This window comes from Scyliorhinus torazame, chromosome 4 (assembly GCF_047496885.1).
Source record: "Scyliorhinus torazame isolate Kashiwa2021f chromosome 4, sScyTor2.1, whole genome shotgun sequence".
Lineage (NCBI taxonomy): Eukaryota > Metazoa > Chordata > Chondrichthyes > Carcharhiniformes > Scyliorhinidae > Scyliorhinus > Scyliorhinus torazame.
Genome location: NC_092710.1, coordinates 340,079,514 through 340,093,778, shown reverse-complemented (window position 1 = coordinate 340,093,778; position 14,265 = coordinate 340,079,514). Strand labels below are relative to the sequence as shown.

Sequence of the window (14,265 nt, the reverse complement as noted above, 5' to 3'; positions counted from 1 at the left end):
GTGTGTGTGTACCAGCATTTAGCTGTACTCAAAGTTCTCTCTTTATCTATGTCAATAGTACAGCACTGCGTGTGTGTACCAGCAAGGTTAGTGGTGTCTGGAGTCAACATGCTATGCGTACACAGTCCTCATAGGTTTTTATGTGGGATTGCTGCATTGCACTTTATTAATTCCTGGGGTTTAGCTCCGTTGGCTGGACAGCAGGTTTGTGATGTAGAGCAAGGCCAACAGTATGGGTTCAATTCCCGGCTGAGGTTATTCCCTGGTGTTGGGGTCAAGGATGTTTCGGAGTGGTTACAGGACATTCTGGAGAGGGAGGGTGAACAGTCAGTTGTAGAAAAAGACAGCAATTGATTAAGAAAAGTGATCGGCAGAGAAATCAAAGGCCAGAATCAAATAAAGACGCAGTAAAAAATAGTAGAGACGGAACAAGGAACATTAAACGGGCTAGCCTTAAGGTTTTGTACCTGAACCAGCGGAGCATTCAAAACAAAAGGGATGAATTAGTTGCGTGGATAGATGCAAGGGGTTATAAGAACATAAGAACTAGGAGCAGGAGTAGGCCATCTGGCCCTTCGAGCCTGCTCCACCATTCAATGAGATCATGGCTGATCTTTTGTGGACTCAGCTCCACTTTCCGGCCCGAACACCATAACCCTTAATCCCTTTATTCTTCAAAAAACTGTCTATCTTTTTCTTAAAAACATTTAATGAAGGAGCCTCTACTGCTTCACTGGGCAAGGAATTCCATAGATTCACAACCCTTTGGGTGAAGAAGTTCCTCCTAAACTCAGTCCTAAATCTACTTCCCCTTATTTTGAGGCTGTGCCCCCTAGTTCTGCTTTCACCCACCAGTGGAAACAGCCTGCCCGCATCTATCCTATCTATTCCCTTCATAATCTTATATGTTTCTATGAGATCCCCCCCTCATCCTTCCTTCTAAATTCCAACGAGTACAGTCCCAGTCTACTCAACCTCTCCTCGTAATCCAACCCCTTCAGCTCTGGGATTAACCTAGTGAATCTCCTCTGCACACCCTCCAGTGCCAGTACGTCCTTTCTCAAGTAAGGAGACCAAAACTGAACACAATACTCCAGGTGTGGCCTCACTAACACCTTATACAATTGCAGCAGAACCTCCCTAGTCTTAAACTCCATCCCTCTAGCAATGAAGGACAAAATTCCATTTGCCTTCTTAATCACCTGTTGCACCTAAAAACCAACTTTCTGCGACTCATGCACGAGCACACCCAGGTCTCTCTGCACAGCAGCATGTTTTAATATTTTATCATTTAAATAATAATCCCTTTTGCTGTTATTCCTACCAAAATGGATAACCTCACATTTGTCAACATTGTATTCCATCTGCCAGACCCTAGCCCATTCACTTAGCCTATCCAAATCCCTCTGCAGACTTCCAGTATCTTCTGCACTTTTTGCTTTACCACTTATCTTAGTGTCGTCTGCAAACTTGGACACATTGATATAGTTATGATATAGTTGGGATTACGGCTCCAAGGTGACCAAGGATGGGAACAAAATATTGAGGGCTATTCAGTTTTTAGGAAGGACAGACAGAGGAAATGATGGTGGTGTTGAATTGTTGATAAAAGAAGATATTGATAAAATATTGAGGAAAGATATTAATACAGATGATGTGGAATCTGTCTGGGTCGAGTTAAGGAACATCAAGGAGCAAAATATATTTGTAGGGGTGGTATACAGACCACCAAACTGCAGTGGTAATGTTGGCAATAGCATTCGACAGGAAATCAGAGAGGCATGTGATAAAGGAACCTCTGTGATTATGGGTGACTTTAATCTGTATATAGATTGGGTGAGTAAAATTAGTCACAGTACAATCGAGGAGGAATTTCTGGAATGTGTATAGGATGGTTTTCTGGGCCAGTATGTTGAGGAACTGTCAAGGGAACAGGCCATCTTGGACTGGGTGTTGTGCAATGACAACGGATTAGTTGGCAATGTGGTTGTGAGAGAACCCTTGGGGATGAGTGACCAGAATATGGTAGAATTATTTATCAAGGTGAATAGTGAGGTAGTTGATTGTGAGACCAAGGTCCTGAATCTCAATAAAGGTAACTATGATGGTATGAGGCATGAGCTGGCAATGACGGATTGGGAAACATTACTGAACGGAAGGATCGTGGACAGGCAATAGCAGGCAGTCAAAGAACGAATAGGTGAACTCCAAAAGTTGTTTATTTCTATTCCATGGCTTAAAAGGGAAATTAGAAATAGTATTAAATTCAAAGAGGAAAGATACAAATTAGCTAGAAAAAGCAATAAACCTGAGGATTGGGAACCGTTTAAAATTTAGCAAAGGCAGACTGAGGGATTGATTAAGAAGGAGAAACTACAATTTGAAAAGTAAACTAGCAGGGAACATAAAAATGACTGTAAAAGTTTCTATAGGTATGTCAAGAGAAAAAGATTAATAAAAATGAATGTAGGCCCCTTACAATCAGAAAAGGGAGAATTCAAAACAGGGAACAAAGAAATGGCTGAGGAACTCAATTCGTACTTTGCTTTCGTCTTCACAAAGGAAGACATGAATAATGTACCGGAAGTTCTGAGAAGCACCAGTTTTAGTGAGGAGCTGAAGGAAATCAGTATTAGTAAAGAAATGGTTTTGGGGAAATTAATGGGATTGAAGGTGGGCAAATTTCCAGGGCCTGATAATCTTCATCCCAGAGTACTTGAGAAAGTGGCCCAAGAAGTAATAGATTAATTGGAGAACATTTTCCAAAATTCTTTGGATTCTGGCATGGGACCTACAGATTGGAGGGTAGTGAATGTAACTCTGTTCTTCAAAAAGGGAGATAGTTCCTCTGTTTTCTCTCTATCAACCAGTGAGCCAAATGTCGTTAATACGGAAGTTGCTCGAGTCAATTATCAAGGATTTCATAGCACAGCATTTGGAAAGCAAGTGGTATAATCGGACAAAGTCAGCATGGATTTAAGAAAGGAAAATCATGCTTGACAAATCTACTAGAATTATTTGAAGAAACAACTGGTAGAGTTGACCAGGGGGAACCGGTGATGTGGCTTATTGAGACTTTCAGAAGGTGTTCGACAACATCTCACGTAGCAGATTAATATGTAAAGCTAAAGCTTTATGGGATTATGGGTAGTGTCTTGAGATGGATAAAAAGCTGGCTAGCAGACAGGAAGCAAAGTGTTGGAATAAATGGGTCTTTTTCTGATTGACCGGCAGTAACTAGTGGGGTACCACAGGGATCTGTGCTGGGACCCTAACTGTTCACATTATATATTAATGGACAATGGAACTAAATGTATTATCTTGAAATTTGCAGATGATAGAAAGTTAGGTGGGAAGGTGAGCTGTGAGAAGGATGCAGATTTGGACAGGCTGAGTGAATGGGCACATGCATGGCAGATGCAGTATAATGTGGATAAATGAGATTTTCTGCTAGGACCCAATATGCCCCATCCAGCTCCAGGGGCCTCGGGAAAGCTCCCGTGCTCATCAGCGAATTGAGCATATATGCCCCGGCATCGGGCCCCTCCACTCCTTCAGGAGACCCAGAATCTGAAGATTCTTCCTCCTCGACCTTTTCTCCAGGTCCTCAAATTTTTCCGCCCACCTCTTGTGCAGTGCCTCGTGCGCCTCCACCTTCACTGCCAGGCACAAGATCTCATCCTCGTTCTCCGAGGCTTTTTGCCGTACCTCCCGGATCGCCGCCCCTTGGGCCTTCTGGGTCTCCACCAGCTTCTCAATCGCCGCCTTCATTGGTGCCAGCATTTCTGTCCTCAGCTCCTCGAAGCAGCGTTTAAGAAGCTCCTGCGACCACTGCGCCTGCCGTCTCCACCCGCCGCCATCTTGCTTTTCCTCCCTCGCACTTTCCGCTGCACCAGGATCACTTTTTTAACCGCTCCACTCCTGGTCCATTCCATATAATGTCAGGGGGACCTTGCTGTCACCTTCCGACACTGGAAGCTGTCGAACAATTGCCGTTGGGGCCCCTCTGAAGAGCCCAAAAGTCCGTTCCCGGCGGGAGCTGCCGAACGTGCGACCTACCTAGGCATAGCCACAACCGGAAGTTAACAAACATTTTATTAAGGCATTTATGGTTTTATAACAACAAAAAATACAAATAAATGTAAACATAATTCAGTGCGTAACACTTCCCCCCCCCCCCCCCCCCCCCCAACCAACAACCATACCCTGCCAACTTGGCCTATACACACACTCCAAGTCCCTCCATCTCTTCTTGCATTTCCTGCCTGAACTAAACAAATTTCCCCTACCCCCTTTATACCCTAACCCCCCCCCTTGTTGTATCTGCTAAGTTTAGTTTACCCCGAAGAAGTCGATAAACGGCTGCCAACTTCCCTTAGGGCGAACTTGATTTTCTCTAGCCTGAGAAACCCAGCCATGTTGCTCACCCATACCCCCCGATTTCAGGGACTCCGAGTCCCTCCACGCCAATAAGATCTGTCTCCGGGCTACTAAGGAGGCAAAGGCCAAAGCTCCAAAAATCGGCACCTTTGGACTCGGCTCCACCCTCGTTTTTAGCACCGTAGACATGACATCCGCAAATTGCTGCCAGAATCCCCTAAGTTTCGGACATGCCCAAAACATGTGGACATGATTTGCGGGCCCTCGCGCACACCTCACACACCTGTCCTCTACACCAAAAAATCTGTTCATCTGGGCCACCGTCTTGTGTGCCCGGTGAACCACCTTAAATTGTACCAGGCTGAGCCTGGCACATGATGAGGATGTGTTGACTCTGCTCAGGGCATCCTCCCATAGACCCGCCTCTAACTTCTTTCCCAACTCATCCTCCCTTTTACGCTTTAACTCCCCTGATGCATGATCAATTGCACAAAGACTAAAGTTGGGTACAACTGTGGCTTTATTACAGTCAGATGCGTGGCCTCCTGCTGCAGCTGGCGAAATGGCAGGGCAATGGAGGTCACGCATATTTATACAGTTCTCCGTGGGCGGAGCCAGCTGGCAGGAGCTACCGGCGAACCTGGAGTGCAGGTCCTACCTTACATCCCCTAATACAGTGGTTCAGCACATCGCCTATCTTAGTTCCTTCCCACTCATAAGTTCTTTATAGATTGCCGATACCTTTCCCTTCCTGACGCCCATAATGTAACCTTTATAAACATCTTTAATAGTGTCACATTAACACTGCAATTAAGTTACTGTGAAAATCTCCGAGTCGCCACATTCCGGCGCCTGTTCGGATACACTGAGGGAGAATTCAGAATGTCAAATTTACCTAACAGCGCGTCTTTCGGGACTTGTGGGAGGAAACCGGAGCGTCCGAAGAAAACCCACGCAGACAAGGGGAGAATGTGCAGACTTAGTGACCCAAGCCAGAAATCGAACCTGGGACCCTGGCGCTGTGAAGCAACAATGCTAACCACTGTGCTTAACACCTTTAATGTGGAAAATATGCTTAAAATTCTTTATATCTGGGTGAAGAGAAACAGACAATATGAACTAAGCCTTGTGTAAGTAATCCCTTTTTGAAAATGTTTTTTTCTTCATTCCTAGCTTGTATCTTCCTTGCCTGAAGAAATGAGACCAGGTCCTGATTTCCGTGGGGTGCCCTGGGAGCCCATCGTGATAACTGCTGTTCTAGGAATCATTACTTTTGTCGTCTTTTTATGGAGAACTTGCCTTTCAGTAAGTCAGATTGATTTACTTGTATTCAAATTGCTTTCTTCACCAATAATAGAGTTACCAGCCCGCTGAGCAGTAAAATGTGTATTTTATGCTGCAGTTTCAAGCCACATGTGGTGTTTTGCGGGGTTGTGGTTGGAGCAGTGGTGGAGTCTGCCGTCAGGAGTAGGAATAAAACAGCCCGTGGGCCTGGGTTCTGCCTGTAGTATATTCTCCTGATTTTGCATGGCTGAATGAGCACGGCTGTGGTACCTTGTTACAGCCCTGTTTCTGTTGATATCAGAGCGTTTCACCGTTACTAATTGCTTTTGAATTTGTTTTTCAGGTGAAGAGTAGAAGATATCAAAGTAAGTTTCCAACATCTACCTAATACACAAGACGGCATCTTAAAATGACCGTTGCAATGAATCGCGCAAACATTTTTTCAGAAAAAATATTGCTTAGTGTCTCCTGCCCCCCATCACAAAGATAGTCTGTTCCTGAGTCATTTGGGCCAAGTAGGCCCTAAGCTTGGCTGCTGATCTGTGTTATTAATCAGCCGTGGTTGCTGTAATTGAGCTCGTGCTCCTGGAATCCTGTCAGTACCTCTCCGTTATCTTGACTGAGTTGACATTTGTTATGGTGAGCACTTATTCATCGGTGTTGCAAGTGAACCATCTTGTTGTTTCCCACAGTGTCCTACAATGGGTACATTCCAATAGAGGTCAGGAGCAGAACATATACTCTGCTTCCTTGCCCAGCAATGCTCATGAAACCATTGGTTCTCAATTGGTTGAGAACTGTTGGACTTAAATTCTGTTGGCCTTTGTGACTCAATGCAGCACAGGATAATGCTTTTATCCAACTATACCAACATTGGGACGGGTCCTTCAGTTTTGGAGAACATCTGTGTCCTGACGACATGAAACATGTCCATAAGACTCCATAAGATTAAGGGTACAGATTATTTAAACTAATTTCAGCTGTCTGTGAAAATATTTAAAATTACATATGTTGAAATCATTGCCTGTTCCCAGTGACTGAAAAACAGCTATCTGAGAAAATCAAACAGCTTATTCAGGAGAAGACGGAGGTCTTGGAGAAAGTTTCCACTTTTGAAAAGAAGGTACAAATCTAATATTTGCTGCTAAGAAAGTTACGGAGGGGAAAATTGTTATGGTTGATGTATCGGAAGGCTTTTATTGAAAACAAGCTGCATACAGCTCATGTAAACCTCTTGCCTCTTGTTTACCCCTACAAAGTCAGTGAAGCCTAAAATGTCTGGAGAGCTTCCTTTATTTTTAGAATGCAGGTAAACAGTTTGATGAGGTCAGTGGAAGGAAAATGGAAAACTAATCGTCCTCCCAAGACAAAATATTTGAAGGAAACTTTTACAAAGTGAGAAATACATTAACTGTGCTGTACATTGTCTTGGGTGACTGATGGTCATTGAATGTTTTCACACATACATGTTCCTGACCCTACAGTGCTAGATCAGGCCACCAGCATTCTTTGTTTGGCTACCCTGTGCATTCAGGAGGCCACCTTCCCAATAGCTATTTTATTCCCTCAAGAGGGTGGGACAAGAAGGAGTGTGTTTGCTACATCTCATGTGGTCAGAGAATCCTGCTGATTTGTGATTTATTACCATTTCACGTTAAAGGACCAAGGTGAAGGACAGGGCACCAATGTTGCAATCGGGAGGGGAGGAGATACATCAAATCACAATTCGACCAGTTTAGTTTTTAGAAGTTGGAATATTGAGGGGCGATATAAACTTCCATATCGCAAAACCCTGGACAAGAATACGCTAGATTAGGAATTTGTGATGAATTTTGATTTCAGCAATTGGGGATATAAGGAGGACAGAAGGACTCTGTACTTGGAACATAAGAGGAATGAGTGACAAATGTTCAAAGAAGCACAGACCATTTAAGTAAAAATGAAACGTTTTTGATGGCGGTGGAGAGATGTGAAGCTGGAGATAGGAGAGAAGGCTGATCAGGCAGCAACCACTTCCTTGTCTCCTGTCCTGGGGTGTGAGAGAAATGATCAAAGAAACTCCATAAGATTAAGGGTCAGTCTGGAATGGACTTGAGCTAGAGTGGAAAATATGAATTAATATTACTGCAGTATGTTTGAAATGTACTCTTTCTTTCTCGTCTTTCTCTCCCTCCTCATCATCCCTGATCCATTAGCTGGAAGAAGCCAAAACTGTCATTGATGAAGCACAGAATGTGAAATCAACAATGTCAGATGAAACCACAGAAATTAAGGTGAGAGAGTAATGTGAACCAATGTGAATATAAATAGTTGGCTGAAACTTTATATTCAAATTTTACAAGTTATCTGTTCCTAAAGGAGGCCTGCAGGGAGCTCGAACAGGTGAACCTTCATTTGGAGACACGTGTGAAAAATCTTCAGGCATTGTTAGAAAAAGAGAAGAAGGAGACGGCTAAACAGCAGAATCTGGTAAGGAAGGACTAGACATTTTTGGAAAGAGATACTTTTGTTTATTACCCTAATATTGATTTATATAGAATATAGACCATAGAACATTACAGCGCAGTGCAGGCCCTTCGGTCCTCGATGTTGCGCCAACCTGTGAAACCAATCTAAAGCCCATCTACACTAATAGTGCAGGGTTTTTTATACTGCGGGTAATGACTCGCGGGTGGGTGTTAGAAATGTTGAGGAGCAATCTGTCGCAGGGTTCCCGATCGCGGGGGAAGCTTCTAACAGTGACAACCGGCTTTTAAGTGGAGAATGCCACCTGCGACCGGCCTTTAAATGCAAACTATACAGTCATAGAATTTACAGTGCAGAAGGAGGTCATTCGGCCCATCGAATCTGCACCAGCCCTAGAAAAAAGCACCCCATTTAAGCCCACACTTCCAACCTGTGCCCAAATCCAGTAACCCCACCTATCCTTTTTGGACACTAAGGATAATTTTGCATGGCCAATTCACCTAACCTGCTTATCTTTGGACTGTGGGAGGAAACCGGAGCACCCAGAGAAAACCCACGCAGACACGGGGAGAATGTGCAGACTCCGCACAGATAGTGACCCAGCGAGGAATCGAAACTGGGACCCTGGTGCTGTGAAGCAACTGTGATAACCACTGTGCTGCCCAGGCAGAAGTGGCGACAGAGAGCGGGTAACGCGTCTGGCATGTTCACTGACATCACGCACCCTGCACGCCCGTGCTTTTGGCATGAAATCACGGGGGAAAGATTCCACCATTTTCTAACTGCCAGTAAACAACGCAACAGGACTATGAAGAACTGAAGATGGATAGTTATGATATAAGGAAGAGAGGATCAGAGACACAAACAGGCCAGGGTCTCACAACTGAATCTGCTGGAGAGAGCTGCTTAGGAGAGAAGACAGCAGGACAAAGCTGTGCTCGTGTGAGCTGTATGCAGAGCTCCAGGGCCTCTGCTGAACAGCCTACTAAGAAGAAACTGAAATCGGGAACAAAGCAATATAAAGATGATTTCTTGAGGGGTGACTTGTTAATTGCGCCGATGCAAAGCTCATGTTTGTTATATGCAGGGACGTACTGGCAAATGAGAGTTGGATGCTAACTGTGTCTTACCTTGCAGACATATTTTCAATTCTAAACAAATTGAACCTCAAATTGCAAGAGAAGGATGATGATTGCTTTGGCACTGTGCAGAAATAGATGCTTTCCAAAAGTCATTGAAAGTTTGGCAAGTGCAAGTACAAAGCCCAAACTACTACATGTTCCCCACACTGATATGGCACATCAAAGAAAACAGTGTTAGTAAGGGAACTGTCAATAGACTGGCAAACCGTATTCAGTTGCATCTGGCTGCACCGATCAACAGTTTTTGCCACTACTTCCCAGAGAAGAAGTTTCAGATTTTGAAAGAGAAGAGATGGGTGAAAAATCCTTTTGAGTTTGAGACCCCAGAGTCAATTGTTAACTTACAGCTGACTCTAAATGAAGAGACTGAACTTCTGCGAATCACCTCTAATAGCACATTAAAAACATGCCACAAGTCCATGAGGCTGTCAGCATTCTGGAGTAGTGTCTCCGAGGAGTATCCAGTGCTGAGTAAAACATGCATTTTGTTGCAATTGCCCTTCACAATAACCTACATGGGGGTAGCTTGATCTTGATTTCGGACAATGCTCGGCACAACATCGAGGGCCGAAGGGCCTGTTCTGTGATGTACTGTTCTATGTGCACGGTTGGATTTTCCATCCTCACAAAGATGAAGACAGCACCTGATATGCACTTTGCCCTCTCCTCCTGTGAACCTGATTGGAGTGAGATTGTGAGGACCAAGCAGGCTCCCCTGTCACATTAAAGGTAAGCAAAAATGGTGTGTTGCAAAGGTCTGCTGGTTGGTAAAAGTGGGTCCCGGGGGGGCAAAAGAAGTTTGGAAAACACTGATATAGAGAATGGAACAACAATGACAAATTTCACTGTTGCCCAGCTGTCACGTGGTTCCATTTTTATCTTTCTAATCTTAGCAAGAGAGCAACTTGCAATGGCCTCTCTTCCTGCTTTTGTGCAGTTACCTCTGGTGCCCTCTCCTAGATAGATCATTGGCCACCTTTTATTTCTCAGCTGCTGTCCGTTGGCGACATTAAACTGAAGTATGCCATTAGTTTTCACATGTACAGCTGCGATAGCCAGCTCTACCTCAGCGTCACTTCTTTCGACTCCTCCATTGGTGCTAAATTATCAGACTGCTTACCCAATTTCCAGTACTGGATGAGCAGAAATTTGTACCAATTAAATATTGGCAAATGTAAAGTCATTGTTTTTGGTCCCTTCTCCAAACTTTGTTCACTCCATGTTTCTCCCTGAGAAAAATTTGGGAATAAGCCAGGCTGTTCGCAACCTTCATGTCAATCGATGCCGAGAAGAGCTCCTGACCTCGTACACTTATTTCCACCTCTGTAACGTCACTTGTTACCGTTGTGGTCTCTAGACCTGACTATTCCAATGCACTCCTGGTTGGTCTCCCACATTTGCCGTAAACCAAAACTACTCTGTGTCTTAGGAAGCAGGAGCATGAGTAGACCATTCAGCACCTCGGGCCTGCACCTTTATTTAATAAGGCCATGGCATATCTGGTAGTAACTTAAATCCCACCTACCTCGGAAAACCTAACACCCCCTTGTTTACCAAGAATCTATCTACCTCTGCCTTGAAAATGCTCAAATACTCCGCTTCCACCACCTTTTCAGGAAGAGAGTTCCAGAGACTCACGATCCTCTGAGTGAAATGAATTTGCCTCATAGAAAGGTTACAGCACAGAAGGGGGTCATTTGGCCCATCTTGTCCATGCCAGCCTTTTCTAATCCCACCTTCCTGCACCAGTCCATAGCCCTGTAGCTTACTGCACTTAAGGTGCAGGTCCAGGTTCATTTTAAAAGAGTTTAGGGCCTGTGCCTCCACCACCAACTCGGGCAGCGAATTCCAGACTCTCACTACCCTCTGCATTAAAAAAAGTTCTTCCTCATGTCTCCGCTACACCATCTGCCATTTATCTTCAATCTATGTCCCCTGGTTCTAGAATTCTCCACCAAGGGAAATAATTTCATTCTGTCCACTATCACTTTCCCTCATAATTTTATACACAAAAATCATCTTTTTCAAATTGGCGACCAGTTATATTTAGACAGTGACCATTGACTTGCAGCAAATCCTGTTCCTTTACCACTGCTGTGGTCAGTGACCCATTTGGCACCCAGTCAGCAATGGTTTGATTTAAAAAATCTTATTTGTGTTTTCAAATCCCCCTCTGACCTTGTCACTCCTGATGCCGTAATTTCCTCCAACCTCATAACGCTACAAGATATGAGCTCCTCTATTCCTGGCCTTTGTGGATTCCCAGTTGTATTTCCTGTATCATTGGTGGCTGTCCTCAGTTGCCTAGGCCCAAGCTCTGGAATTCCCTATCTACGCCTCTCTGCTCCTCTAGCTTACTTTCCTCTTTTAAGACCAAGTCATCTCCCTATGGGGCTTGGTGTTCTATTTTGTTTTCTGCTTGTTAAGTGCCTTGGGACGTTTCCTTGCATTAAAGATGCCATGTAAATATAAATTGCTGTTGAATGTAGGAGACCAGCCAGGAGTGTATTGGAGTAGTTGAATCTAGAGTTGACGGAGTCATGGGTGATGGTTTCAGCAGCAGATGAGCTGAGGCGGGTGAAATCTTTCTGCCCTCCATAAATTTGCAGTCACCCAAACCTATGCTACCCATGTCACAGCAAGTCATGTTCCATAACCCTCCAGGCACGCTGACTTATATTGGTTCCTGGTCAAGCAACAACTTGATTTTAATATTCTCATTCTTTATTCAAATCTCTCCATGGCCTTACCCCTCCCTGTTTCTGTAATCTCTTCCAAATGTACAACCACCTGAGATATCTGCACTTCTCTAATTCTGATCTCTTGTGCATTCCCAATGTAAATTAGGGGGCAGGGAGTGGCATAGTAGTATTGTCAGTGGGCTAGTAATCTAGAGACCCAGGGGTACTCTGGGGGTCCCACACTTTACAGACTTAGGAGCACAGATGTCAGTAATTACATTGGAATACACCATGACTATTTTATACCATTTTTGAATTGAAGGATACTTGTCACTGATCCAGGAGCAGTAGCTATCACAATTTCTATTAATGATTTAGGTAAGGGAACAAAATGTCATACTTCCAGATTTACAGATGACACCAAGTTGGGTGGGAGGGTGAGCTGTGAGGAGGATGCAGGGATCCTTCACTGAGGTTTGGACAAGTTGAGTGAGTGGACAAATGAATGGCAGTTGCAGTATAATTGGGGTAAATGTGAGGTTATCCACTTTGGTAGCAAAAACAAGATTATCTGAATGGCTATAAATGAGACCTGGATGTCCTGGTACACCAGACACTGAAGGTAAGCATGCAGATACAACAGGTGGTAAAGAAGGCAAAATAGTATGCTGGCCTTTATTGAAAGAGGATTCAAGCAGGAGCTGGAATGCCTTGCTGCAGTTCTACAGGGCCTTGGTGAGACCACACATGGAATATTGTGTACAGTTTTGGTCTCCTGTTCTTGCTATACAGGGAGTGCAGCGAAGGTTTACCAGACTGATTCCTGGGATGGCAGGACTGACGTATGAGGTGAGATTGAATCGGTTAGGATTGTATTCGCTGGAGTCCAGAAGAATGAGGGGGGACCTCTTAGAAATCTATAAAAGTCTAACAGGACTTGACAGGGTAGATGCAGGAAGGATGTTCCCTATGGTGGGTGTATCCAGAACCAAGGGCCTCAGTCGGGGGGTGCGGGGTATACCATTTAGGACTGAGATGAGGAGGAATCTCTTCACCCGGAGAGTGGTGAGCCTTTGGAATTCATTACCACAGGAAGTAGTTGAGCCCAAAACATTGTATGGTTTCAAGACGCAGTTAGATATAGCACTTGAGGTAAAGGGGATCAAAGGATATGGGGGAAAGCAAGATTAGACAATTGAGCTGGATGATCAGCCATGATCATAATGAATGGCGGAGCGGGCTTGAAGGGCCGAATGGCCTCCTTGTCCTATTTTTTCCATGTTTCTAAACAAGAAGATCTGCAAAGGATATGCCGACTGGTCTGCTTCAGTATCAAGCCAAACTGAGGTAGGGTCCTTTCTAACCCAGTCCTTCATAAACCTAAGATGAGAGGCTAATTGGTACAGTCTAATATGTGGGATTCCCAAACCTCCCTTAGAACCTGGGAGCTGCTACTTGATGAACTGGGCTTTTTATTCCCTATAAATGAACTGATCATTCCATTGATCTCCTTTCAATGGAGATTCATTGCAGTCTCCTTTCTGACCTTGTGTAGTAAAGTTTGTTTTAGTTTGTTCAAAACCCATGGAATCCTGTGGCTTTGTTCTCTTAGTAAGTGTTTTGAATTTCAAACTTTGTCCACTGCAGACATTATTGATCCTTAACCAGATCTTACCCAAAGCTTGAGGGTTTGGTCCAGGATCATAACACTGTGCACAGAACAATGCTCTTATCTATTTTTGTCAGCACATTAATTTTACTCCCTTTGTTTTAAAACTCAGATTGTCAATGCTCAGAAATCTGTGAAAAAGTTACAAGATGTTATTTCGACTCATTCAACAGAAAACTCACAGGTAAGACAGCCTTGAGGAAGTATAATTGGATGAGTGTGTAGTATTGTCATTGTACAATGTGAATGTGACAGCAGTGTGATCTGGAGTATTGTCATTGTACAGTGACTGTTACAGCAGTATGATGTGGAGTATTGTCATTGTAAAGTGACTGTTACAGCAGTGTGATGTGGAGCATTGTCATTATACAGTGAATGTTACAGCAGTGTGTTGTGGAGTATTGTCATTATACAGTGAATGTTACAGCAGTGTGATCTGGAGTATTGTCATTATACAGTGAATGTTACGGCAGTGTGATGTGGAGTATTGTCATTGCACAGTGAATGATACAGCAGTGTGATGTGGAGTATTGTCATTGCACAGTGAATGATACAGCAGTGTGATCTGGAGTATTGTCATTATACAGTGAATGTTACGGCAGTGTGACGTGGAGTATTGTCATTGTACCGTCACTTACAGCAG

General features: G+C 44.0%; 1 protein-coding gene across 2 annotated transcripts in view; it reads left to right on the top strand.

Moving 5' to 3' along the window:
* The window catches only part of mia3 (MIA SH3 domain ER export factor 3), a 202,134-nt gene that overhangs the window by 53,267 nt on the left and 134,602 nt on the right, over window positions 1–14,265 (top strand). For both annotated transcript variants that reach the window (XM_072500262.1, XM_072500261.1), the window contains exons 7-12: window positions 5,554–5,685; window positions 6,008–6,029; window positions 6,699–6,787; window positions 7,860–7,937; window positions 8,023–8,133; window positions 13,735–13,806. In XM_072500262.1, coding sequence (XP_072356363.1) covers window positions 5,554–5,685; window positions 6,008–6,029; window positions 6,699–6,787; window positions 7,860–7,937; window positions 8,023–8,133; window positions 13,735–13,806 — 504 coding nt within the window. The remainder of the gene's footprint in view (window positions 1–5,553; window positions 5,686–6,007; window positions 6,030–6,698; window positions 6,788–7,859; window positions 7,938–8,022; window positions 8,134–13,734; window positions 13,807–14,265) is intronic.